At 59.2% G+C, this 22,395-nt stretch overlaps 3 protein-coding genes across 5 annotated transcripts; 1 reads left to right on the forward strand and 2 right to left on the reverse strand.

Moving 5' to 3' along the window:
* Positions 1 to 3,489: 3,489 nt before the first annotated feature.
* On the reverse strand, positions 3,490 to 8,421 carry TMEM151A (transmembrane protein 151A). Its single transcript, XM_032282762.1, has 2 exons — positions 8,209 to 8,421; positions 3,490 to 5,969 (listed from the first exon to the last, which is right to left on the reverse strand). The coding sequence occupies exons 1-2, from the start codon at positions 8,281 to 8,283 to the stop codon at positions 4,638 to 4,640; spliced, it is 1,407 nt and encodes a 468-aa protein (XP_032138653.1). The 5' UTR covers positions 8,284 to 8,421; the 3' UTR covers positions 3,490 to 4,637.
* Positions 8,422 to 12,047: 3,626 nt separating this feature from the next.
* On the forward strand, positions 12,048 to 15,742 carry YIF1A (Yip1 interacting factor homolog A, membrane trafficking protein). Of its 2 annotated transcripts, XM_032282776.1 has the most exons (8): positions 12,048 to 12,247; positions 12,935 to 13,146; positions 13,311 to 13,415; positions 13,539 to 13,617; positions 14,569 to 14,626; positions 14,790 to 14,945; positions 15,358 to 15,451; positions 15,540 to 15,742. In XM_032282776.1, exons 1-8 carry the CDS (start codon positions 12,049 to 12,051, stop codon positions 15,684 to 15,686), a joined length of 1,050 nt encoding a protein of 349 aa, XP_032138667.1. In that variant the 5' UTR covers position 12,048; the 3' UTR covers positions 15,687 to 15,742. The 2 variants fall into 2 exon arrangements, with proteins under 2 accessions (XP_032138667.1, XP_032138666.1); XM_032282775.1 differs by having other exon boundaries at positions 15,358 to 15,742.
* Positions 15,743 to 16,113: 371 nt separating this feature from the next.
* Positions 16,114 to 22,066, reverse strand: CNIH2 (cornichon family AMPA receptor auxiliary protein 2). Of its 2 annotated transcripts, none has more exons than XM_032282779.1 (6): positions 21,709 to 22,066; positions 17,988 to 18,056; positions 17,534 to 17,581; positions 17,165 to 17,277; positions 16,924 to 17,067; positions 16,114 to 16,748 (listed from the first exon to the last, which is right to left on the reverse strand). In XM_032282779.1, the coding sequence occupies exons 1-6, from the start codon at positions 21,787 to 21,789 to the stop codon at positions 16,721 to 16,723; spliced, it is 483 nt and encodes a 160-aa protein (XP_032138670.1). In that variant the 5' UTR covers positions 21,790 to 22,066; the 3' UTR covers positions 16,114 to 16,720. The 2 variants fall into 2 exon arrangements, with proteins under 2 accessions (XP_032138670.1, XP_032138669.1); XM_032282778.1 differs by lacking the exon at positions 21,709 to 22,066 and adding an exon at positions 18,469 to 18,671.
* Positions 22,067 to 22,395: the final 329 nt, after the last annotated feature.

Consider the following 22,395-nt stretch of genomic DNA (forward strand, 5'->3'; position numbering starts at 1 on the left):
TTTTTTTTTGAGACGGAGCTTCGCTCATGTTACCCAGGCTGGAGTGCAATGGCACGATCTCGGCTCACCGCAGCCTCCGCCTCCTGGGTTCAGGCAATTCTCCTGCCTCAGCCTCCTGAGTAGCTGGGATTATAGGCACGCGCCACCATGCCCAGCTAATTTTTTTTTTTGTATTTTTAGTAGAGACGGAGTTTCACCGTGTTGACCAGGATGGTCTTGATCTCTTGACCTCGTGATCCACCTGCCTCGGCCTCCCAAAGTGCTGGGATTACAGGCTTGAGCCACCGCGCCCGGCCTGATTCCACCTCTTAAGGAAAGGAGTGGCAAAGAATTTGTGGCCATATTTAGTCTACCATAGGCCTGAAGGCCCCCATTAATGATCTGAGCAGGTCACTCTGCCCTGAGTAGGCCCACATCTGACATGCCACCACCTTCCTCCCTTAAGCCGGCACTGTAAAGAAGTTGGTGTTCGGGCCGGGCGCGGTGGCTCAAGCCTGTAATCCCAGCACTTTGGGAGGCCAAGGTGGGAGGATCACGAGGTCAAGAGATCGAGACCATCCTGGCCAACATGGTGAAATCCCGTCTCTACTAAAAATACAAAAACTAGCTGGGCGCGGTGGCGTGCACCTGTAGTCCCAGCTACTCGGGAGGCTGAGGCAGGAGAATTGCTTGAACCCGGGAGGCGGAGGTTGCAGTGAGCCGAGATTGTGCCACTGCACTCCAGCCTAGCGCCTGGCAACAGAGTGAGACTCTGTCTCAAAAAAAAAAAAAAAGAAGTTGGTGTTCGTTTTGCAGACCACTCTGCAGGTATCAATCAGTTAGGAATGGCAAACGGCATTTGGGTCAGCGGTCAATTGCATTTTTGAAGACGGTCACTAATATATCTCCCATCCCACATGCTATTCTAACAATGTGACATTGACAAGCCTCCTCAGAGAGATGAGATCCTATATTCCCTTCCCTTGAAACTGGGTGGGCCTTCATAATAGCCTTGACCGATGGAAAGGGGCAGAAGTGATGCCATGTGACTTCTGAGGCTAGATCATAAAGAGCAACGCAGCTTTCTCCCTGTCAGACACTTGTTCTTGGAACCTAGCCACCATGTTTTGAGGAAGGTCAAGCCACGTGGAGAGGCCCTGTGTGGGGGTTCCCACCAGTAGCCCTAGTTAGGCCCTCAGTTCTCAGCCAGCGTCAACTGCCAGACATGTGAGTGAACGAGCATTCAGATGATTCCAGCCCCAGCTTTTGAGTTTTCCAGCAGAGGCCCTGGATGTCATGGAGCAGAGAAGCCATTCCTATTACGTCATATCTGAGTTCTTGACCCACAGAAGCCAGGAGAGAGCATAATAATTACTGCTCTTTTAAGTCACTAGGGTTAGAATAATTTGTTATGTGGCAGTAGATGATTAGGAAACGCTGCTGGTAACAGAGACAAGAAAAAACAGTGGCCTTAAGAAGACTTATAGTTTATTTCTCTTTCTCATTGAAGTCTGGAGGTAGGCAACCAAAGGGATGATACAGAAATTTGCATGGTGTCATCAGAAGCCCAGTATCTTTTACCTTGTTGCTCTGCTATCTTCAGCATGTGGCTACAATTTTCAAGGTCGCTTCCTGATCCAGGATAGCTGCTGGAGTTCCAGCTATCACATATGCATTCCAGGCTGACTGCAGGCCAAAGCAGAGAGGACAAAAATGGCCTTCACCAATACTGTTTCTATTCAAGGGACGTTCTTGGAGATCTCCTCCAATATCTTCTGTTTATATCTCATATCCTAGAATTCAGCCACACAGTCACATCATATATGCCAGAAAAGCTGGCAGTGTTGCCTTTTAGCTGGGCACGTTGCCATATGCAGCAAAACTGGGGTTCTGTTACTGGGGAAGGGAGGAGAATGGGTAGTGGCCAGTGGGCAGTTGTTGGCTATGGTGTTAGAGCAGAATGGTGGAAGAGGGAAGTCTTTCCCTTGGCAAGGAGCTGGAACCATTATGCTGGCCTCCCTACCTGCTGAAGCCTTCTTTTCCTTTTTTCTTTTTTTTTGAGACAGAGTCTCACTCTGTCATCCAGGTGGAGAGCAGTGGTGCAATTTTGGCTCACTGTAACCTCTGCTTCTCAGGTTCAAGTGATTATCCTGCCTCAGCCCACCACCACACCCAGCTAATTCTTGTAATTTTTGTACAGATGGGGCAGTGGGGGGTGGGGGAGCATCTCACCATGTTGGCCAGGCTGGTCTCGAACTCCTGAACTCAAATGATCCACGTGCCTTGGCCTCCAAAAGTGCTGGAATTGCAGGCGTGAGCCACCGTACCCGGCCACCTGCTGCAGCCTTCTTTAATGTTTGGGCACCATAGGGTTTTCCACCTAATTTGCTTCTGAATGAGGAATCTATTTCACTCCCAAAGAAGACAGGCTGTGGGCGAATGCACAGGGAGAGCTCTGGTCTTTCACTCCACCCTCCCCACAGAGGCAGCATGTAGCTGGACTTTTGCTAAATATCCTAAAATGCCACCTTGACTTGTATCTTGTCCCTGCCCAACCACCTTCCATGGCTCCAGATTGCCCAGTTTGCTTCAGTTTAAGGACAAATTCTAGGGTTTGGGATGGAAGCTGCAGCAAAGGCTTCCACGGCTTCTGGCTTCTCTCTCCTCGTCATACCTCACCTCATGCCTGGCAGCGAGGCCTTTGTCTGGGCAGCATCGGCTGTCCAGGACACTGCCTGCGCTGTCTTTGCTTGGGGAAACTCATCCATTCTCAGCATCCTTCCAGGGTCACCACTGGCCCTTATGGCACCATTGTGTGGATGGGAAAAAGGTCCCCTTTCTCCAGGTGGATGTAGCTCCATGCCACAGCTTGAGGAGTGGCCCGCAGGCTAGATTCCACCCACGCTTGCCCCTATGCCCACTGCCCTTGCACAGTGAACACACTGCACTGCTGATCGTGTGATGATGCCACTTCCAGGAATCTTTCAGAGCCTGTCAGGGAGTCAGGACCTTCCTTTGTCCTAATGTTTTCTCTGCCTTTGGATTCCACGCCAGCCTGCCCTGGCTCTCGGCTGCCCTTTCCAGCGTTGTGTCCTCCAACCTGCTTCGCGCCCATTCCCTCAAACTGATAATGTTGGTAGCTGCTGGGGGGCACCAAACTCTAGTCACAGACCACAGCTCTTTCTCCCCACTTTGGGGACCAGCCACCACACCCCTAGCCCTCAGCATGCCCAGCAGCAGACTGGAATCCCCCCCCAGTGAGCTGGAAGAAGGGCCACCTTGACAATGCCTTAGAAGTGATCCGGGCCCAGACACCAGAGTCAGGGAAGCCAGGTGCTCAGAGTGACTCACACTTGAGTCTCAGAGGCTCCAGGCTGGGCAGGGGAGGGTTACTCTCCTTGGCTCCCCTCGTTGTTCCTGGAGCCCAACTCTGAGTCGTGCCCTGAACCACGGTGGCCCATAATGCTTGCAGTGGTGGCCTCAGACCCACGACCCAGGAATGCACAAGCCTTCCATTCCATACCTTTATTAAATCTGCATTTTCTCAGCCTTCTCCCTTCCCCCACCTCTCAGAGGGCGTGAAAGCCCTCATTGGAAGGGAAGGAACTCCTCTCTCCTCCCTGGAGGAGGGACAGTGTCCCCTGGGCCAGGACCTGTTGATGGGAGAAGCAAGGGCCTGCATGATGGAGCAGGGGCATCGTCCAAGAGGCTGAGGCTGAGGCTGGGCCTCTCGGATGCCCTCTGGGCCTGGGCTCCACAGATCATCAGGAAAGTGAGGAGTAGATAAGGCTGGGAGGGCGAGGAGAGGGGAGAGGGTATCCTGGGTGTGCGTGGCTGATGGGGGCAGACATGGACTTTGGGAGGCAGGAGCAGAGGCCAGGGGATGTGGCAACCAGGTGGGGCCCTGAGAAAAAACCCCAGGTTGTAGGGGTGGCTGAATGTGAGGGGGAGGGTGTGGGGGGCACCAGGTGAAAAGTACGGGTGGGCGGGGCAAGGCTGTGCTCCCAGAACCAGGCTCCCAGTGGAGGGGCCACACTGCTAAGTTCAATCAGGACTGGCCCTGAGCAGCGGGCAAGAGGGCAGACAGAGAGGGGCCTATCAGAGGAGGACGGAATGTTGGGTGAGTAGCAGGGCCAAGGCCGCGGTGCCACCATAGCCAGCTCTTCAGCCCCAGGGAAGCCAACCTGGCTGGGCATGGCCCCAACCCGCCAATTTGTGCTTCTGCATCGCTGAAGGGCTCCCAGTGTGGCCTCAACCCCGGCAGGGAAGTGTCCACAGGCAGCCTGTGCTGCAGGGGACAGCTGGCCCCGGGACTCCTCTGTCCCAGCCTTTCTGGAAGCTTCTCCTGCCGTTCCTGAGAGGCCTCCAGGCCACATCATTGGCCATCTTGAGGGGTGCAACATGGTCGGGGGAAGCCATGCTGGGGGCGGTTCTTAGGCTCAATTTAGGTGGCGTCCGTTTCCTCCAAATTGACCACGGGTCACTGCATGTTAGTCTGTTTAAAGACCCCCCACCCCACCCCACCCCCACCCTCACCCCACCCCCGCCCCTTGTGTGTGGCTGGTCTGTTTTCCCGCCTGTTTTGGACGACAATCACTCGGGCATCTAAGCCCATGGTGGGATGGTGGGAGGGGGCCACTCTGGGGGCCGTTGGGGTCTCAGAGCGCACCCTGCCCATCCCCCTGGCAGCCGCTGTCTCCGTGGACAATGAGCACCGGGAAGTAGAGGGCGTCCTCGTAGCAGGGCGGGCTCTCCAGAGGTTCGGTGTCCTCTCCACGGCGCCCCAGCGGCCCCCCGCTCAGGCTGCGGAAGACCCCTGGCGTGGCCCGGCCCCCGGCGCCTAGCGAGAGGCGGCTGCGGCTGAAGGGCAGGCGGGGCCCGCTGGGCCGGGCGGGGGGCAGCGAGTTGCTGCTGACCGAGCGGCGGCAGCGCTGGCAGCCTCGGAGGTAGGCGCCCGAGCCCGCGCCCATGACCACGGCCTCCGAGTAGCTGGGCACCAGCTGCCGGTTAGAGCAGATGTGCCACTCAAGCTCGGTGAAGTCCACCGTGGCCACGCGGGACAGCGGGGGCCCGCTGGGCATGGCCCCGGGCGGGGGCGAGCTGGCGCCGAAGAGCTTCTCCACCTGGTAGTGCACGTGGGCCGTGCCGTAGGCGGCCACGACGCGCAGGGGCCACGACAGCGTGGCCGCAGACACCAGCCAGAAGACCCAGGCACGCGCGTACCAAGGCGGGCTGCGGGGATCGGCAAAGACCATGAGCGACTCGCGGAAGTCCACGTCCTTCAGGTGCATGCCCTCGCGCGCCTCCAGGTAGTCGTCCAGGCCCTCGTTGGCACTGAAGAAGCGCGCCCGCTGCGTGAGGTACGAGGCCTCGGCCTCGGCGCTGCCGAAGCTGAAGCATTTGGTGAAGCGCAGCCGCGTGGCCGCGTGCTCCGCCAGCCCCACCAGCTCCTTGGAGACGTCGCGGACGCCATGCGCCGAGTAGTCAAACTCGCCGCGGGCCGTGCGGCTGTCGGCGCGCTCGTGGTACACCTGCGTGGTTGTGTAGGCGTCGCCGTTGCGGTAGCGCGTGATCTGGCGGGTGCGCCGCACGTAGTGGTAGCTGGTGGCCTTCCACCAGACGCATGGCGGTGCCTGCTGCAGCCGGCGGATCAGTGCCAGCACCGTGTGGGCGTCAGTGCGTGGCGCCTGGCAGGACCGCACATGACAGTGCCAGCACTCGGCCAGGTAGAGGAGGTAGAGGAGGGAGACGAAGGCTAGCGGGATGTACAGGTAGCCATCGGAGCAGGGGCTGGCCGGGTAGGTGGGTGGTGGGCCCCCGGCACCCCGGGCCAAGGCAGCCTCGGGCCCCAGGACCAGCCGAGGCACCGTGGCCAGGCGACACCAGGCCACCACGGCCCCGCAGGCGTGGATGAGCAGCGTGAGGAGCAGGCACTTCCAGTGCGACTCGCGGCACAAGGAGCTTCCCAGGGACTGTTTCAGGGGGCGCTGCTGCGGGTGGGCAGAGAGAGGGAAGCTGTGTCAGGTGGGGCCATCAGTGGGGCCTGCACTCTGCTTAACCTGGCTGAGGGAGGTGATGCCGTGAGCTCCACTTTACAGAGGAGGAAACTGAGGCTCAGAGGGATGAGCAGCTTGCTCCTGGCCTCACATTTCCAGCTCACTCAACAGTGGCACTGCAGATTCAAACCCAGGCCTCCCTGCCCCAAATTCATCCTCCACTGTGCCCTGCCAGCACTCAGCCAACCACACATAGGACACACCAGGCCCACCTCAGCCAGGAGGAATGGATCCTCGCACTGGCTATTGAGAAAACTGAGTTCTGGTCCTGGCTCTGCACTGATTTGCCGTGTGGACTTAGCTACATCTCTGCCCTCTCTGGGCCTTGATTCCTGGTCCCCTTGGTCTGGGAAGCCAGGGTGGAGGGGGTCTGAGGGGTAAACAGTATGGGCTTTGGAGTTTCACTGCCCAGGAGCCAGTGCTGGCACCACCACTTACTGTATGACTTGGGCAGCTCCCTCATCCTCTCTGGACCTCAATTTCCTCATCTGTAAACTGAGTCTGTTGTGAGGATTCAATGAGATCATATGTGTGAAGATCTTAGCACAGGGTCTGGTCGTGGGAATAAATATGATCACCATTACCCTGAGACTCCCTCTTGTCCCTTGTTCTATAGGACTCAGGAGATTCGGCAGAGGCTTTAAGTCAACAAGAAAGAGGGAGTGTTGAGAACGGGGGAAGTGCGAGTCTTGGGGCGGGGAGCAGATGGAGGGCCGTCCTCCACTCCCCATCTGTGCTAAACGAGGGGGTGAGACACAGCTGCTGGGCATCAGGGGCCACTCCCTGGCCCAGAGGGCTTGCCACACCCTCCCTGGCAGAGATGCCAGCCTGGCCACCTCACCCCCCAGGTGCCTATGGAGAGAGAAGCTGGTAGGGATAAAGTGGGGAGAGGGAAAGGGTACAAAGGGAAGGAAGAAAGTGAAATAACAAAAGAGGGGTTAAGGGACCACCTCTCCTGCCCCAGACCTACCAGGCCTCCAGAGGCCCAGGAGGAGAGGAACTACCTCCCAGCCCAGCCCAGACACTGCCTGTCCCCATCATCCAGCACGGAGCACAGCGCCACCTGACCTGCAAGGCCTGTCGGGTGCACACACATTTGTCCACGCCCCTCCAACACATGCTCATCAAAGACCCACCCACCATGGAGGGCCACACTGCCGGTCACGCAGAAAACTCCAATCCCTCACCTGTCCCCAGGGCACAGACTCCCACAACTGTAGGATGATACACAGGCATGCCACAGACCCATCCACCACAGGACAAACACACACATACATGTTACACATGCAGTGAACCCAGAGACATACTAGACCTTCACCTGACCACACTGCACGTCTCCCTGCCCCCCACAGCAATCTGACACCCACGCTCCTCAGACTCCACAGAGAGAGAGCCACCCACGACAGGACTTGCTCACATGCACACACATAGACCACTGGGTGACAACCTGAGCCAGGCACCCACTCACCCCTCACCTGACTACAGGGCACACAGATTCCACCCAAGGTGTAGGGCACACACACCCACACAGCACACACAAACAAGCAGGCTACATTCACCCAAACGCACGTACAGCCCCACTCACCACCCTATCACCCCACACATCACTCGGCCCCAGGTCCTGCAGACCTTCCCGGTTAGGGCTGAGGAGGGGCCATCGTGGTCGCAGCCAGCAGAATGGGCCCTCAGTCCTCACCTCCGGGACAAGGAGAAGGGGTACCCTGGCACCACCCTTCTTCTTCCCCTCCTCCCCTCCAGGCCCTGAGACTGCTGCTGCATTGCAGGCACTGCCCAAACACCTCGTGAGCGGCTGGGCCGGGCTGGGGACCTGACCCCGCGGCCCTGGAGGTGGGGGCAGCATCCCCCGCCGCGCTGCGGCATGGGGACCTGTGGGGGCCAGGCGCTGACGTCACAGGACGCGCGAGGCTGGATGAGGGGGCGCCGGGGGCGGAAGTCGCCCCCCACATAGCTGCCCAGCCGCCCCACCCCTACCCCCAACGCGGGACCCTGGGCCCAGGGACCCCTGGCAGGACGCAGGTGACCCCAATGACGTCATTGACCATAGGGGCTCTGGGACTTCCCTCCTCAGCCCCTCTCCTGGGGTCGCCTTCTGCACTGGTCCCCCTCACGCCGCCCCAGGCCCGGCTCCGGCCCCCCCACCAGCGCCAGGTACCTCCTCCCGCAGCGGCTCGCCGTCCGGGATGAGCGCGGGCACCTCCCCGCCGTCGCCAGCGCCGTCCTCGGGCATGGTGTCCTGGCTGCTTGGGCGGCCCCAGCCCGGGCACCGGGCATGATAGGGGGGAGCGCGGAGGGCTGCAGCGCGGCCCCCGGGGGCGTCCGCTCGGCTCGGCGGCCGCGGAGGGAGTGCGCGGAGCTCGAGCCCGAGCGCGGCGGCAGCGGCGGCGGCGGCGTTGGCGGCCCGGGTGCCCGGCGCCCCGCCTTCCGCTGACCCCGCCCCCGCGGCACCGGCGGCGCCGCCGGCAGCGCCTGGCACCGCGGACGCTCCGCCTGCCCCCGAGAAGCCCCGCTGGGTGGCTGGACCCCTGGGTTCTCCTCCAGCCGCGCTCGCGCTTGCGACCTTGAGCTGGTCTAACCCTCTGTCGCCTTGGCTTCCGGGACTGTAAAACGAAGGAGAATCTCCAAGGTGGGTGGGCGCCCGCGGGGTCCCATCTCTAAGGAGTAGGCCCAGAGCTAAGCCCACCCAGACCCCATCCCCGAAGCCTCACTTGTTGGGGAAGAGGGCAGTAACAGCTGAAAGGCGTGATAAGTCTCACTGGCTGGGAAGGGGTGCTGGGCTCAGCTTAGGGGGGGCAGACTGGGGCCAAGATACAAGGGACCCTAGGTTTCGTGACCTTGGGCCAGAAGGCTCCACTCCCAACCTCAGTTTTCCCATCTGAGAAATGGGGATAGAGCTCGGACTGCGTGGCTCACGCCTGTAATCCCAGCACTTTGGGACACCAAGGTGGGAGGGTCGCTGGAGCCCAGGAGTTCCAGCAGCCTTGGAAACATGGTAAAACCCTGCCTCTACAAAAAATTTTAAAATGAGCTGGGCTGTGCACCTGTATTCTCAGCTACTTGGGAGTTAAGATAGGAAGATCAATTGAGTCTGGGAGTTAGAGGCTGCAGTGAGCTGTGTTTACACCACTGTGCTCCAGTCTGTGTGACAGGGTCAGACCCTGCCTCAAAAGAAGAAAGAAGAAGAGGAGGAGGAGGAAGAGGAGAGAAAAAAAGAAAGAAAAAGAAAGAAAGGTTTTGGTTCAGTTTACAAGCATCTATCATGCCCTGTGTTTCAGCCTGTGTGACACAGTAAGACCCTGTCTGGAAGGAGGAGGAGGAATGAGGAGGAACAGGTGGAGGAGGAGGAAAAGAAGAGAGAGAGAGAGAGATAGAGAGAGAAAGGAAGGGAGAGAGAAGGAAGAGAGAGAGAAAGAAAGAAAGAAAAAGAAAGAGAAAGAAGAAAGGAAGGAAGGAAGGAAGGAAGAAAGAGAAAGAAAGAAAGAAAGAAAGAAAGGAAAGAAAGAAGGAAAGAAAGAAAGAAAGAAAAAGGAAGGAAGGAAGGAAGGAAGGAAGGAAGGAAGGAAGGAAGGAAGGAAGGAAAGACATAGAAAGGGTTTGGATTCAGTTCACAAGCATTCATCGTGACTTGCAGGGACATGGGAACTGGCTTACATTGGATGACCCCCTCCCAGGTACACGTGGCCCTAGTACTACTTCCTGGCCCTCCAGGGCCTCAGATCTTCATACCTGTGCCTGGGTCTGGCTTTGCTCCCAAACTAGACAATTTGGGTCGAAAATGAGCTGCAATACTGGTGGGTTAATTCGTTTTGTATGTGCATGTGTTCCGGCAAAGAGCAATTCAAAAACCATTCAATTAAACACCCCAACGGGTGCGGTGGCTCACACCTGTAATCTCAGCACTTTAGGAGGTTGAGGAGGGCAGATCACAAGGTCAGGAGTTTCAGCCTGGCCAACATGGTGAAACCCTGTCTCTACTAAAATACAAAATTAGCTGGGCGTGGTGGCGGACTCCTAAATCCCAGCTACTCAGGAGGCTGAGGCAGGAGAATCGTTTGAACCTGGGAGGTGAAGTTTGCAGTGAACTGAGATCACACCATTGCACTCCAGCCTGGGGGACAGGGTGACTCCATCTCAAAAATAAAAATAAAAATAAAAAAAAGGACTGCGCGGTGGCTGATGCCTGTAATCCCAGCACTTTGGGAGGCCGAGGTGGGTGGATCACGAGGTCAAGAGATGGAGACCATCCTGGCCAACATGGTGAAACCCCGTCTCTACTAAAATACAAAAATTAGCTGGGCATGGTGGTGCACGCCTGTAGTCCCAGCTACTTGGGAGGCTGAGGCAGGAGAATTGCTTGAACCCAGAGGTGGAGGTTGCAGTGAGCCAAGATTGTGCCACTGCACTCCAGCCTGGTGCCTGGCAACAGTGCAAGACTCTGCCTCAAAAAATAAAATAAAATAAAAATAAAAATAAACACCCCTACGCACTTAAATATGAGATAACTGAGATGTAGACAGAGGAAAGAACTGGTCCAGGGTCTTATCTATTTATTATTTATTTATTGGACACAGATGTTTATTGGGTGTTTTCTGTATGCAAGTATTGTGCTTGGCACTGGGAAGACAAGGGTAGAAGTGGAGAATGACAACAGGGCCTGTCCTCATGGAACTTACATGCAGGGCAAATTCAGTGCACCCAGGGGTGCCTAGAACCTAGTCTATGACCTCCACCCCTGGCCAGGTCAGGTCTCTGCTCCCTTTGTCCCTTTGAGAGGCACGAGCTGAACTGACTCTTAAAGATAACTACGCTTGTGGACAAGTGGATATGAGAGGGAAGGGCATCCCAGGTGGAGGGGACCTCTGGGCAATAGCACTGCAATCGGACCACGTGGGCTGAGTTTGGGGAGCAGTAAGGTCATCTGGTGTAACTAGACACCTGGTAACTAATTAGAGAGGTCACAGGGGACCTAATCGTGCTTTCTAGAAAGGGGTGGCTGAAGGTCTGTGAGAGGGATGCCTCTGAAGACTGTCTCCAGGGTTGGTGGGAGTGGTCAGAACCTGGGTGGAGAGAAAGGAACCCCTGGGACTACAAGTGAGGCTTGGGGGCCTCATTTCGAGAAGACCACAGGCCCGGTGATGACTCAGGAGTTTCGGCTGCAGCTTCAGGAGGTGGATCAGGACATCTGTGCCGCCAAATCTGCTGGACTACAGGAGAGTCTATGGGCAGGTCCAGGGCAGGGTCCTGCCCCACCTATACCACCCAATCTCTGGGACTTCGGATCCTCTGGGCCGCAGTTTTGCAGTATGCGTTGTATGTGTGCGTGTGGCCACGTGCTCGCTAGGAGTGTGTGGTTCGAGACCCCAAATCCTCCCATCAGCAGGGCCCCGAAAGTCTACAGGATGGCGGCAGAGGTGAGAGGGCATTTTCAGCACCGGACGACGGACAGCACCCACGCGGAGAATAGGAATGGTAGGTGGGAGGAGTCAGCATCCTGGGGCTTGCTGGGCCGCTCTGTCCCTGATAGGTCCAGGCTCCCACCACCACCTCCGGGGCTTCCGGGGCTCCGTTCCAGGACTCGGTGAAGTGTGGGGGACAGAGGAGGAAAACATGCCCAGAGAGGGAGGGACAGGGGCCCCGAAGGGCAGGGCTTGGTCGAAACTGGACGTACTCCCTCCTGGAGTACGTCCCACTAGGGAAGCTTCGTTCCTGACTCCTGCCGCAAGTCTCCTCTTGTCTCGCTGGTGTAGTCGTGGCAGTGTGCGTCAAGTGTCTCACCGCGCAGGCGCGGAAATAATTCTCGCCCACCTTCTCCCTTAAGCCTTCTATTGGGTATTCCCACCGTCAACTGGCAAGGCAGTGATCCAATCCCAGGCACCAGAAGTCGCTCCGCCTGCCCCTAACCCGGATGTTGCCTTCTGCCGAATCCGCTCAGTCCAGAGCCCGGCAGTAGCCAATTGGGAGAGGGGAGAGGCGAGCCGGCGCCACCGTTGAGCCAATGACAGGCGCGGGGGATGACGCCGCTTGGCCGCGACCGGCGGGGCGGGGGACGTGTAGCGCGGCCCGGTGGCCTCGGTCGGTACCCGGGTGCGGAGCAGCTGCTTTATTAGTATTCGCACCCACGAGGCGGCGCAGCGGGCCCTCGGGGAGAGCGAGCGTCGCGGCCATGGCTTATCACTCGGGCTACGGAGCCCACGGTGCGTGGGGCGCGTGCGGGCGGGGCGCGGCGCGGCCGGCGCGGGGAGAGTCGGCGGCGCGGCCCGCTCGCCCCAAGGGATATAGCGACTGGGACCTCTGCCCAGGGCGGGGGTGTCACTCGGGTTCCTGCCCCTCGCGACGCTGCCACGCGTCCTGGACTTCGCCCTCTTGGCCCAGTCCTGAGACCGGGCTGTGGCAGCACAGCTGGGAGTCCCATGCCGGAATCGGGGGCATAGGGGTCCGCCTCCGCCTCCAGAAACTCATTTGACTGTTGTGAGCCTGGCGGGGTCCCTGAGCACTGTCCAGGGACTCCGGGTAGCCAGCTGTCGCCTCTCCCCGCTTTGTTCACGCTAGGATGCCCTCCCAGTTACTTTCACCTAGCAAACTTCTGCTCACTATGTCTCAGTTCAGAGGTCACTTCCCTTGAGAGGCCTCCAGAAACCCCAAGTGGACAACTTTCTAGGCACTGCCTCGGCTCTTCCTTTGCCTACATTTAGCAACGGATTTCTCGCGAAGGATCCCTTATCAAAGTTCTTTCTCAGTTAGCTCCCCTTCGCCCAGCTTGGGATCCCCTCAGTGATTGTGCCTGCAAGACCCGTGCAGGGCCGTCCAGCCAGGGAGGGGGTGGTGGTTTGGGCTCATGCTTGGTATTTCTGTCACCTACTCTGATCTCTCCAAACCCACAGGCTCCAAGCACAGGGCCCGGGCAGCTCCGGATCCCCCTCCCCTCTTCGAGGACACAAGCGGTGGTTATTCCAGCCAGCCCGGGGGATACCCAGCCCCAGGAGCAGACGTGGCCTTCAGTGTCAACCACTTGCTTGGGGACCCAATGGCCAATGTGGCTATGGCCTATGGCAGCTCCATTGCATCCCATGGGAAGGACATGGTGCACAAGGAGGTGTGGCCTGCCCCCAGGGCACGGGTGGCAGAATTTTTGGCTAGGGCTGGGGTATCTCAGGATTTCACCCGATTCCTCACAGTGCCCTCAGGGAAGGAGCACGCAGAGGGGCACCCTGTGGCCTGGGGTGCGGCTTGCCCACAGCCTCCTCTCTCCCCTCCCAGCTGCACCGTTTTGTGTCTGTGAACAAACTGAAGTATTTTTTTGCTGTGGACTCAGCCTATGTGGCCAAGAAGCTAGGGCTGCTGGTCTTCCCCTACACACACCAGGTGAGCTTCCTACCAAAGGAGCTGGTGGGCCTTCCTCATCCTGCCCCAGTCTGGCCCCCAGACCTCAATCCCCTTCTCTCTTTTCTCTTCCCCTCCTGATGTGGCCGCTGCTGCCACTGCCAGAACTGGGAAGTGCAGTACAGTCGTGATGTGCCTCTTCCCCCTCGGCAAGACCTCAACGCCCCTGACCTCTATATCCCCAGTGAGTCTCTGACCTGGGCCGGGGAATGTGGCGGGGACTTGTGCCTTGAGGGATGAATAGGAAGAAGCTCAGCTACCGAGGCAGCACCGGCTGCTGCTGCTGTGTGTATGTGTGGCAGTTGCAAGACACCAGGGAGGTAGTGCAGGGTGACCTGTAAGGAGCTTCCTGGATGTGTCTTCAGTGTCCCCAGGATACCCTTTTGAGACCTTCCTGTCTCTTGATTTGGACTATGTCCCTCCCCAGCCTGGAGCTCTGGGTTTAGGCCTGGCTTTGCAGCTTCTAGCTGTTGAACGTCAGGCTGGTTATTTGTACTGTTCAGTAAAACAGGACTAATATAGTCCCTACCCCAAGGGTTGTGGGAGAGATTCAGTGAGGTGATACTGGCTCAACACCTCACCTGGCACACAGGAAGGACATAGGAAATGAAGGACATCATTATTACTTGTCCTCCAAGGCATGCTGTTATCCCTTTGTGGTGGCTCTCTTCTGGGTTCCCACAACTGCCTGTCTACATGGCATTTTTCAGGCTGCCCACATGTGCAGCTGACTCTTCTCTGCCCTGTTGCCTGCACAGGGCTAGGACCATCGTAGACACCCACAGGGAGTGAGTGTACAGGGGCCAGCCCAGAGGAGCTTCCAGTGAGGGCAGCCAGTGGGACTGAGGGCAGGCAGCCAGCCTTGGTGTGCTGGGCAGGGCAGGGGTTCTTCCCTCCATCCCGTTTGCCCGTCGCAGCCACTGTGTAAGGCTGGAACTGTTGTTCCTGTTTTACATGTTGAAGCCAAGCCTCAGAGGCAGGGCATTTGGGAGCAGAATGTGGAGGTCAGGCCATGCTGGGCTATGCAGGGACAGAAGTACGGGGCAAAGATGGATGCGTTAGCAGCCCCGAATGCCTAGTAGGGCAGCTCTGGTTGAGGAAGCCAGGCTGATGGCATCTCTGTGGCACTTGGCAGCGATGGCCTTCATCACCTACGTGCTCCTGGCTGGGATGGCACTGGGCATTCAGAAAAGGTCAGTGCCAACCCCCTCCCTCACCCTCCCCTTCCTGTGAGCTCTTCTCCCCACCTCCCTAGGGCATATGTGGTGGTTCCCGCCCACCCTTTGTTGCCCCAGCCTCTCACCCTCACCCCTGCCTCAGGATGCCCGGCTCTGAGACGCCCCTCCTTCGGCACAGGTTCTCCCCGGAGGTGCTGGGCCTGTGTGCAAGCACAGCGCTGGTGTGGGTGGTGATGGAGGTGCTGGCTCTGCTCCTGGGCCTCTACCTGGCCACTGTGCGCAGTGACCTGAGCACTTTTCACCTGCTGGCCTACAGTGGCTACAAATATGTGGGGTGAGCACCTGTGGGCCAGGGGGAGGTGGCCTTTGGTCTGGGCCTGTATAGCTGTAGCCTCAAACCGTGACCCTGGTCATGTCTCGGTCCCTGGTGACCGCTAGCACTGCTCTGTTAAGGGGAACCAGTTGTCTCCAGCAATCTCCTGAAGACCTGAGTGCCATGTAGAGGTTGGGGAGGTGTTGAGAGTCACCCTGTGAGAGTCATGGGGAGAGAACAGGGTCTCAGATCCAGGTCCTGGGGCTGAGTCCTGGGCCTTCCACATCCCTTTTGGGTCTGGGTCCCTGTGGGGACAGATTGAGAGTAAAAGGTGCTGGTGGGAGGCGGGGTCTAGCTGGGCTCTGGGTGTTGGGGGTAGGGCCAATCCCAGGCCTGGACCCCTGGGGTCAGCAACCCTCTCCTCCCACCCCAGAATGATCCTCAGTGTGCTCACAGGGCTGCTGTTCGGCAGCGATGGCTACTATGTGGCACTGGCCTGGACCTCGTCAGCGCTCATGTACTTCATTGTGAGTCTGGTGCATCCCCCCATCTCCTACCTTCACTTGGGGGCAAACCTCCTCCTCCTGGCTAGGCTTCAGCTCTCCTTTCTTCCAGGTGCGCTCTTTGCGGACAGCAGCCCTGGGCCCCGACAGTGTGGGGGGCCCTGTCCCCCGGCAGCGTCTCCAGCTCTACCTGACTCTGGGAGCTGCAGCCTTCCAGCCCCTTATCATATACTGGCTGACCTTCCACCTGGTCCGGTGACCCCTGGCTCCAGATGGCACTGAGTTTTTCATTCATTGAAGATTTGATTTCCTTGACTTTGTCTGACCCTTGTTCCTGGGGCCTGATGGGGAGGTCTAGATACCTCTGGGCCTCTGCATTGCCCAGGAGGCCAGGTTTGGGGCTGTCTAGGAGGAAGGTGGACCCAGAGAGGGCTTCATGACTTTGGTGACCTTGCTACTGCCTTGTAAGGGTTTCAGCAGCCTCAGCTGGGAAAGAGAAGATGGAAGGAGGCTGCCAAGGGAACCCAGAAGGCCTCTGATCCCTCTGGGCGGGAGGCTCCAGCAGGATCTGTGAGCTAGTAGGATGAGATGAGCCAGGCTAGGGATTCAGCTTAGGGCTACCCCTATACAGTCCCCTGAACCAGCCCCCATCTCCTCTTCAAGCTTTCCAGGAGCAGAGCCGGGGCCCGCATATTTGCAGTAGTTTATTCATGTTTTGTCACAAATGGCTGGGGAGGGGGTGCCGGACTCCTCCAGGCGACATAGAAAATAGGTCCAAGAGACAAGGTGGGCTGAGGTTGGGGCAAATGGAGACAGGGCTGGAGAAAGAGCCTGGGGGACAGGGGAGGGCAGACTAGGGGTGGGGCTGCCCCCCTGCTGAGCCTGCTCATTCCCGGTGTGGGTACCCCCCCACCTGCAGGGGGAGCCTCAGGGTGGGGGTGGAGGGGGGTGGCCCAGAATTTCCAGGGTCAAACTCTGCCCCTTGGCAGGGCCCAGGTTTCCCCCGAAATGGACAAGGCCGGAGGTCCTGCCCCTTCCAGGACTGACTGCCATGCCCACAGGCTAGCAGAGGAGCCCCTACCCCTAGAGCTCTGCCCAGCCGCTCTAGTCCAAGGGGGAGGGCTCTGAAGGCGGGAGGGGGGGGTCCCCGCAGCAGCAGTTTGGGGTGTGGAGAGGCTGGGGGCACCAGTGCCCCCTCCCTCCCAGGGCTGAGGCCTCTGCGGCCAAGGGGCAGGGCTGGGGGTGCACAGGCGTCCGGTCCGTTCTGGGCTTGCTCCCTGGCCGGCTTCCCCCTTAGAAACTCACCAATGTATAAACCATACTGTGGGAAGATGAACCAGTGAGCCTATAGCCCTGCACACACATAGCCACCCAGCTGCCCACCTGGCCCCACCCTGGGCTGCCCTCACTCCTCAAGGGCAAAGGGCAGGAATTTGGGGTTGGAAGCATGATGCCAGGACATCCCTGAGTTCCGACTACCATGGGCAGGTCCTCACCTGTACAGGTAATAGAAGAAGGAGAGCAGGTAGAAGGCAAGTTTGCACCAGGACTCCTTCTGGCAGTAGTTGAGGATGTCAGCATTCATGATGGAGACCGCATCATACATGACCTCGGAGCCATCTGCAGGACGGTGGAAGTACCTGCGGCAGACAAGGGCTTGAGTCGGCATCAGGGCTTCCACCGCCATCCTGCCCCTGTTCCCCGTCTCAGCATCCCCAAGGCAGCTGCTACCCTCACCTCCAGAGGTGGTAGAAGAGGAGGGGGATGTTGAGGCCCAGGGTCACCCACTCTGCTGCACACAGAAACATCAGACAGAAGAGGCCGTGGATGGAGTATTCTGGGACCACCAGCTGGGGGAGTGAGGGTGAGAAGTCAGCTGCCTGGTGCTAGGACAGACCCAAGTTTCAAGGGCACAGAGAGGAGCTGGGGTTTGGAGGTGCCCACCCACCGTGACCTCTGGGGACTAAAAGGCTTCTGGCTTCCCACTCCCCCCAAGTAGCAGAGTGGATCAGACAGGCCCAAAGAGGAGGAAGGCCTGCTTCTGGGCCACAGACAGTGGGGGCAGCGCTGGGCTAGGAGCCTCTTGCCCCTAGCCCTGACACTGACCTTCCTCAGGAGGCAGCAGATGCGTTCGATGTTTTTTAAACGCTCGCGCTGTTGGGGGAAGGAAAAGGCCGCGATGGGGGAAGGCAGAGAAGCAGGTACTGGAGCGGCTCCCACCGCTCTGCATGTGGCCGCCAGGGGGCGCCAGAACGGTCTGTGCGGCACAGTCGGTGCGGCCGGCAAGCAGCCGCGCCGTCCCCATGGCGACCGTCACCATGGAGGGGCCTTCACCCGCGTCTCCATGGCAACGGCCCAGAGCCTGGCAACCGCCGCCCCGCCAGAAGGAACTCAGCCCTGAGCCCGCGCCAGGTGTTTGCTGGGGGCGGAGACAGAGAGGAAGGGGCATGGCGGTCGGCCCCCCACCCCACCCCTGTCTTCCCGTCTCCCACCCCCAGCCCACGACAGATGGAAAGACAAACGGACGGACACACCTCGGCACAGCACATGTATCACTTACTGCCCGCGCAGGGTTCCCCTGGTCGATGGGGTTCTTGAAGTCGGTCCGCAGCTCGTCAAAGGCTATGATCTGGGGAGAGGGCGGGTGCCCGTCAGGGTTGGGGCTGCAGTTTATGGCCTCCCCACAGGTCCTTCCGTGGGACAGAAGCTAACACAAGAGGACCGGGCCAGGTGGAGCTTGTCGCAAAGGTGGAGAAACATGGCCCAGGGAGGGGCAGGGCCTGGTCCAAGGACATCACAACAGTCCAGAGGGAACCCTAGCGTCTGGATGCCCAGTTCAGGTCCACTACACCCACTTCCAAAACATCCCAAGACATGGCCTCGTGTCTACCCTTCCGGGTCTCAGGCCCTGTGCTGAGCACTGGAGCTCCAGAGGCCTGGGACGCAGCCCCTGCCCAGGAGGAACCCAGGCCCAGAGGGATGACTACATTCCAGGTGATCAGGGTTTGGGGTAGAGGGAGGACCAGGAGTGGGCGCTTAACCCTGTGTGCAGGGTGATGGAATGCGGGCCCAACTAGTAGGTGTTGGTGAGCAAATGGGGCAGTGCAGTCCAAGCGGCAGAAGGTACAATGGCAGAAGGGTGAGACATTCAGGAGGCTGTAGGTTTCATGGGGCTGGCGGGACAGTGCCATGGTGGAAGAGGAGCTGGAGAGTCCAGCAGTCAGACATGGGCACCCTGTGAGGCCAGACCAGGAGTTTGGACTTTAACAAAAAAATATGGGGGGGGCACATTGAAGAGAACACAGCAGCACAGTGGGGTGGTCAGGTCCATGTCTTAGGATTGGTCCATGTCTCAGGATTAGTGGGGCAGGGAATCCGAGTTTGCTGACAGTCACAGCTGAGACCTAAGTGGTGCTTCTGCTGGCCGGTATGTGGATTAACTCATTTAATGCTTGCGACAACCTAATAATGACTTAGGTACTAGTTTTATTTTCATGTCTGTTTTGCAGATGAGAAAGCTGAGATAGGTTAAGTGACTTGTCCAAGGCCACATGGCTGGTTAGTGGCAAACCAGGATTCTAACCCAGTGTAACTCCAGTTAAAATTCCTAACCACTGTGTCATACTCAGGCCAGACCCGCAAGAAGACAGTTTGGAGGTTTGGGAGCAGGGCTGGCGGTGGTCTGAGTAGAGTTGTAGTGGAGACGGAAGGTATGCATGGGGTTCTACAGGTCTTTTGGAGCCCGACTCCAGAGGGTTTGAATGGCTGTGAAGTGAAGGGAGAAGCCTAAGGTGCCTTCAGGTGTTGGGAGTGTCTGGCAGATGGCAGTGTCATTACGGGTGGAAACTCTCCAGGGGAGCAAGTGTTTGATGAGATGATGGGATGGGCCTGGGAGAAGCTGACAGGTTACTTGGGGAAAATGGGCTGGCAGAGGAGCCTGCTGGGGTCCCCTCCCATCAGCTCCAGCCCTAGGATGAAACAGCAGGCCCACCACCCCCTGGCATCCCAGGCCCCAGACGGCACAGAGAGAAAGAACATGCGCTTCCTGGAGGGAGTTGGGGCCATCTGGACCACCCCACCCCAGCTCCCCATTGATTCTGGGCAGCCGCCGCTTGGCACACACAGCAACAGGGTCCACAGGGAGCAGAAGGGTGCCGTATGTGCCCCAGAGCTGGCACCACCAGCAGGCGGCGGGCGTCGAGCTTCCCACCCCCCCAGGCTGCCTGGCGCTGACTCAGTCCCCCGGAACAAACAATCCCCCACGGTGACAGCTGACACACGTCACTCACTACCAGGGTTGCCTAGCAACCACTGGGGCCTGGGCTGAGGGTCTGGAGTGGGATCTGGGGTCCTGCCCTGTAAGATTCTAGTTCTCAGCAGCTGTGGACGGAGGACCACACCTCCTATCCCCTACACCCGGCAGGCTGCACTAGGCATCTGATGTGCACAGGTCCACTTTGACGGAGAGGAACCGGACTCGGGACAAATGACTTGCTAAGATCGTCCAGCTAAATGGCTGTGTGGACACAGTACCTCACACAAGCACTCAATCAATATCTGTTGAATGAACAAAGACATTTCTTCAAAGCTTGGGCCTTTCAACCCAGCCTGGGCACTCCACAAGGGCAAGGCCTGAGTTTCATTCCTCCTTGAACCCCTCAAAGCCACCCAGAGCCTCATCTTTGGGAAGCATCAATGCAGGGGTGGGGGATGGAAAACTGCTGAGAATCCCCTGAGGACAGGGACACCAAGGGGCTATGGGAAGCCTCTGGGTGGGGAAGGCCCCAAAAAGGGGCTCCTTGAATTTCAGAAGCCCTCCCAGAGCTGGTCATCTGTGGCCCCCAGTTCCCTCCAGTTCTTAGAACCCTAGCCCTCCTGCCTCCACCCCACAGAAAGAAAAATAGAGTAACTCAGGGTGGTGGGGGAGGGAGGAAAGACAAAGCAACCAAGACCCAGAGAGAGAGCAGAGCTGGGCCACGGAGTGACAGGGCTGAAGCTAGGGTATGTGCTGAGGTGCCTGTGGGGGCTCACTCCTCATGCAGTAGGGGTTCAGTCAGTTCATGGAATCCCGATGTCAAACAGCAAGGCGGCAGGGGATGGCAAAGGGAAAGCAGAGGGAACCATGGAGCAAGGTGGCAGGTCCCAGGAAGAGAAAGGAGAGAGGAAGTGGGGAGCCCAGGAAAGAAGCAGGTGAGGCACCAGGAGGAAGGAGGGAAGAGCTAAGGGAAATGAGATGGAGGGGTAAGAGGACCCCCGAAAAGGAATGACAGTCAGGGAGGTGTGCGCAGAAGATGTGAGCAGAGGATGCTGATCTCAGCTGGCCTGGGCCGAGCTGGGCAGGATATTACAGAGACAGGCACAGGGTTTGGGTGGGGGTGGGGGGGCAGTAAAGTGGGGCCAGGGACCCCTAACACTGAGCTGGAGGCTGATGGATAGTTCAGTAGTGAGGGGAAAGGTGCTGGGCAGAGGAGGCCCTGGAGGTGAGGGGCCCGGGAGAAGGGGAGGAAGAGGGAGCCTGGGGGAAGTGATGGGTCGGATACAGGATGAGGAATGGACATTTTGAAGAACCAGGTGTGGCTAGGCCAGAGTGAGGGACAGACCAAGGGGAATGTGAGACAAAAGGGAAGCGGGGAGGAAGAGGAGGGAAGCTGGAAAATGGAGAGGAAAGCTGGGAGGCTGGGAAGCCCCCAACAGGAGGGGTGGGGAAACCTAAGGTGAGCCGGTGGTGGGGGCTAGGTCTCTGGGAGCTTATGAGAGCCAATTGCTGCTTGGTCAGGAAGGGGGCTGGGAAGGCAAAGGGTTAATGGGTTCTGAGATCTGTGGGTCCTGTAAACAGATGCAGTTGCCATAGCAACCAGCTCCATCACTCTGGCTGGAAAAACCCACAAGGGGGGGCAGCAGACAGACAAACTGCCCGACGGACTAATGGAGGCGGCTGAATGGTGGGGGGGTGTACGTAGAAGATAAAGGATCAAAAATTCCTGAATTCCACCCCCCACCTCACGGGCTGCATGGGGCAGAGAAGGGGGGCAGAGGAGGGGGTCAGGGACCGACTGACACACACACACAGACAGGCGGGGGCGGCGGAGGAAGGGGGGGCCCAGGAAGAAAGCCGACCATGGGGGGTGTTAATGGGGGCGAAGCCGACAAGCCGATGGTTGGGGGATAGCAAAGAGGGGGCGCCAAGTTTCCCCGGGGATCTGAGACCACCCGCCTTGGGCCCCTCCCGCTCCGCGTGCCCCCTGCCCCCCACCCCGCCCCCAGCCCCAGCCCGGCCTTACGTGCCAGATGACAAAGAAGATGAGGGAGGCGCACAGCACCAGGGTGAGCATGTAGCAGAACGCGGCGAAGGTGAACGCCATGGCCCCCGCGCCGGGCGGCGGCCCGGGGGGCGCCAGCGCGGGGCCCGGGCGCAAGGGGACGCCCCCCGGCCCGCGCTTAGGGCCGGCAGGGCATGGCCCTTGGGGCTCGGGGGAGGCGGGCGACGCGGCCGGGACCGGGGCCGCGGGGCCGTGGGGGGCGCGGGGCTCGGGCCGGTGGACTCGGGGGGCGCGTCCGCTGCCGGCTGCCCGGGCCCCGATCGCTCATCCTGCGATCCCTCGCCCGCGGCTCCCTCGCTCTCCAGCCCGCGAAGCCGGCGGGGCGGAGCCGGGGGCGGGGCCGCCGCTCCAGCGGCCTCGGGCGGGGCTGGGTCTCTGGGCGCCCCTCGTCGGCCCGCGCGGCCCGGGCGCCACCCCCAGCCCCGACGAGCCAGCGGCCGTCCACTCTCCGGACCGCGTAGACGCAGCCGCTACCCGGCACCCCGCCCGCCTCGGCACTCCAGCCACAGGCACTGCCGCACTGGGCCCCCCCCTTGGGCGGGCGCTCAGAGCAAAAGGCTGAAGTGCGAGGCACTTGTCACTGTCGGAGGCGGCAAAAGCTCCTGGCTGGGACCCACAGCGAAGCCAGGACAGGGGCTGAATGGGGGT

Source organism: Sapajus apella, unplaced genomic scaffold (genome assembly GCF_009761245.1).
Source record: "Sapajus apella isolate SASKATOON/1434 unplaced genomic scaffold, GSC_monkey_1.0 scaffold14, whole genome shotgun sequence".
Taxonomy (NCBI): domain Eukaryota; kingdom Metazoa; phylum Chordata; class Mammalia; order Primates; family Cebidae; genus Sapajus; species Sapajus apella.

What these genes read in the sequence shown, in the direction of transcription:
- CNIH2 (XM_032282778.1), bottom strand. Translation starts at nt 18,618, where the DNA reads ATGGCACTGTCCCGCCAGCCCCATGAAACCTACAGCCTCCTGAATGTC. An exon ending in TCCATCACCCTGCACACAGG is followed by an intron (nt 18,057 to 18,468) that starts GTTAAGCGCCCA and finishes CCCTCTCCCCAG; the next exon opens with ATCATAGCCTTTGACGAGCT. An exon ending in AGGGGAACCCTGCGCGGGCA is followed by an intron (nt 17,582 to 17,987) that starts GTAAGTGATACA and finishes TTCCCCCAACAG; the next exon opens with CGCGAGCGTTTAAAAAACAT.
- TMEM151A (XM_032282762.1), bottom strand. Translation starts at nt 8,283, where the DNA reads ATGCCCGAGGACGGCGCTGGCGACGGCGGGGAGGTGCCCGCGCTCATC. An exon ending in GCGAGCCGCTGCGGGAGGAG is followed by an intron (nt 5,970 to 8,208) that starts GTACCTGGCGCT and finishes GCCCACCCGCAG; the next exon opens with CAGCGCCCCCTGAAACAGTC.
- YIF1A (XM_032282775.1), top strand. Translation starts at nt 12,049, where the DNA reads ATGACAGGCGCGGGGGATGACGCCGCTTGGCCGCGACCGGCGGGGCGG. An exon ending in CTCGGGCTACGGAGCCCACG is followed by an intron (nt 12,248 to 12,934) that starts GTGCGTGGGGCG and finishes CCAAACCCACAG; the next exon opens with GCTCCAAGCACAGGGCCCGG. An exon ending in CCCTGACCTCTATATCCCCA is followed by an intron (nt 13,618 to 14,568) that starts GTGAGTCTCTGA and finishes GGCACTTGGCAG; the next exon opens with CGATGGCCTTCATCACCTAC.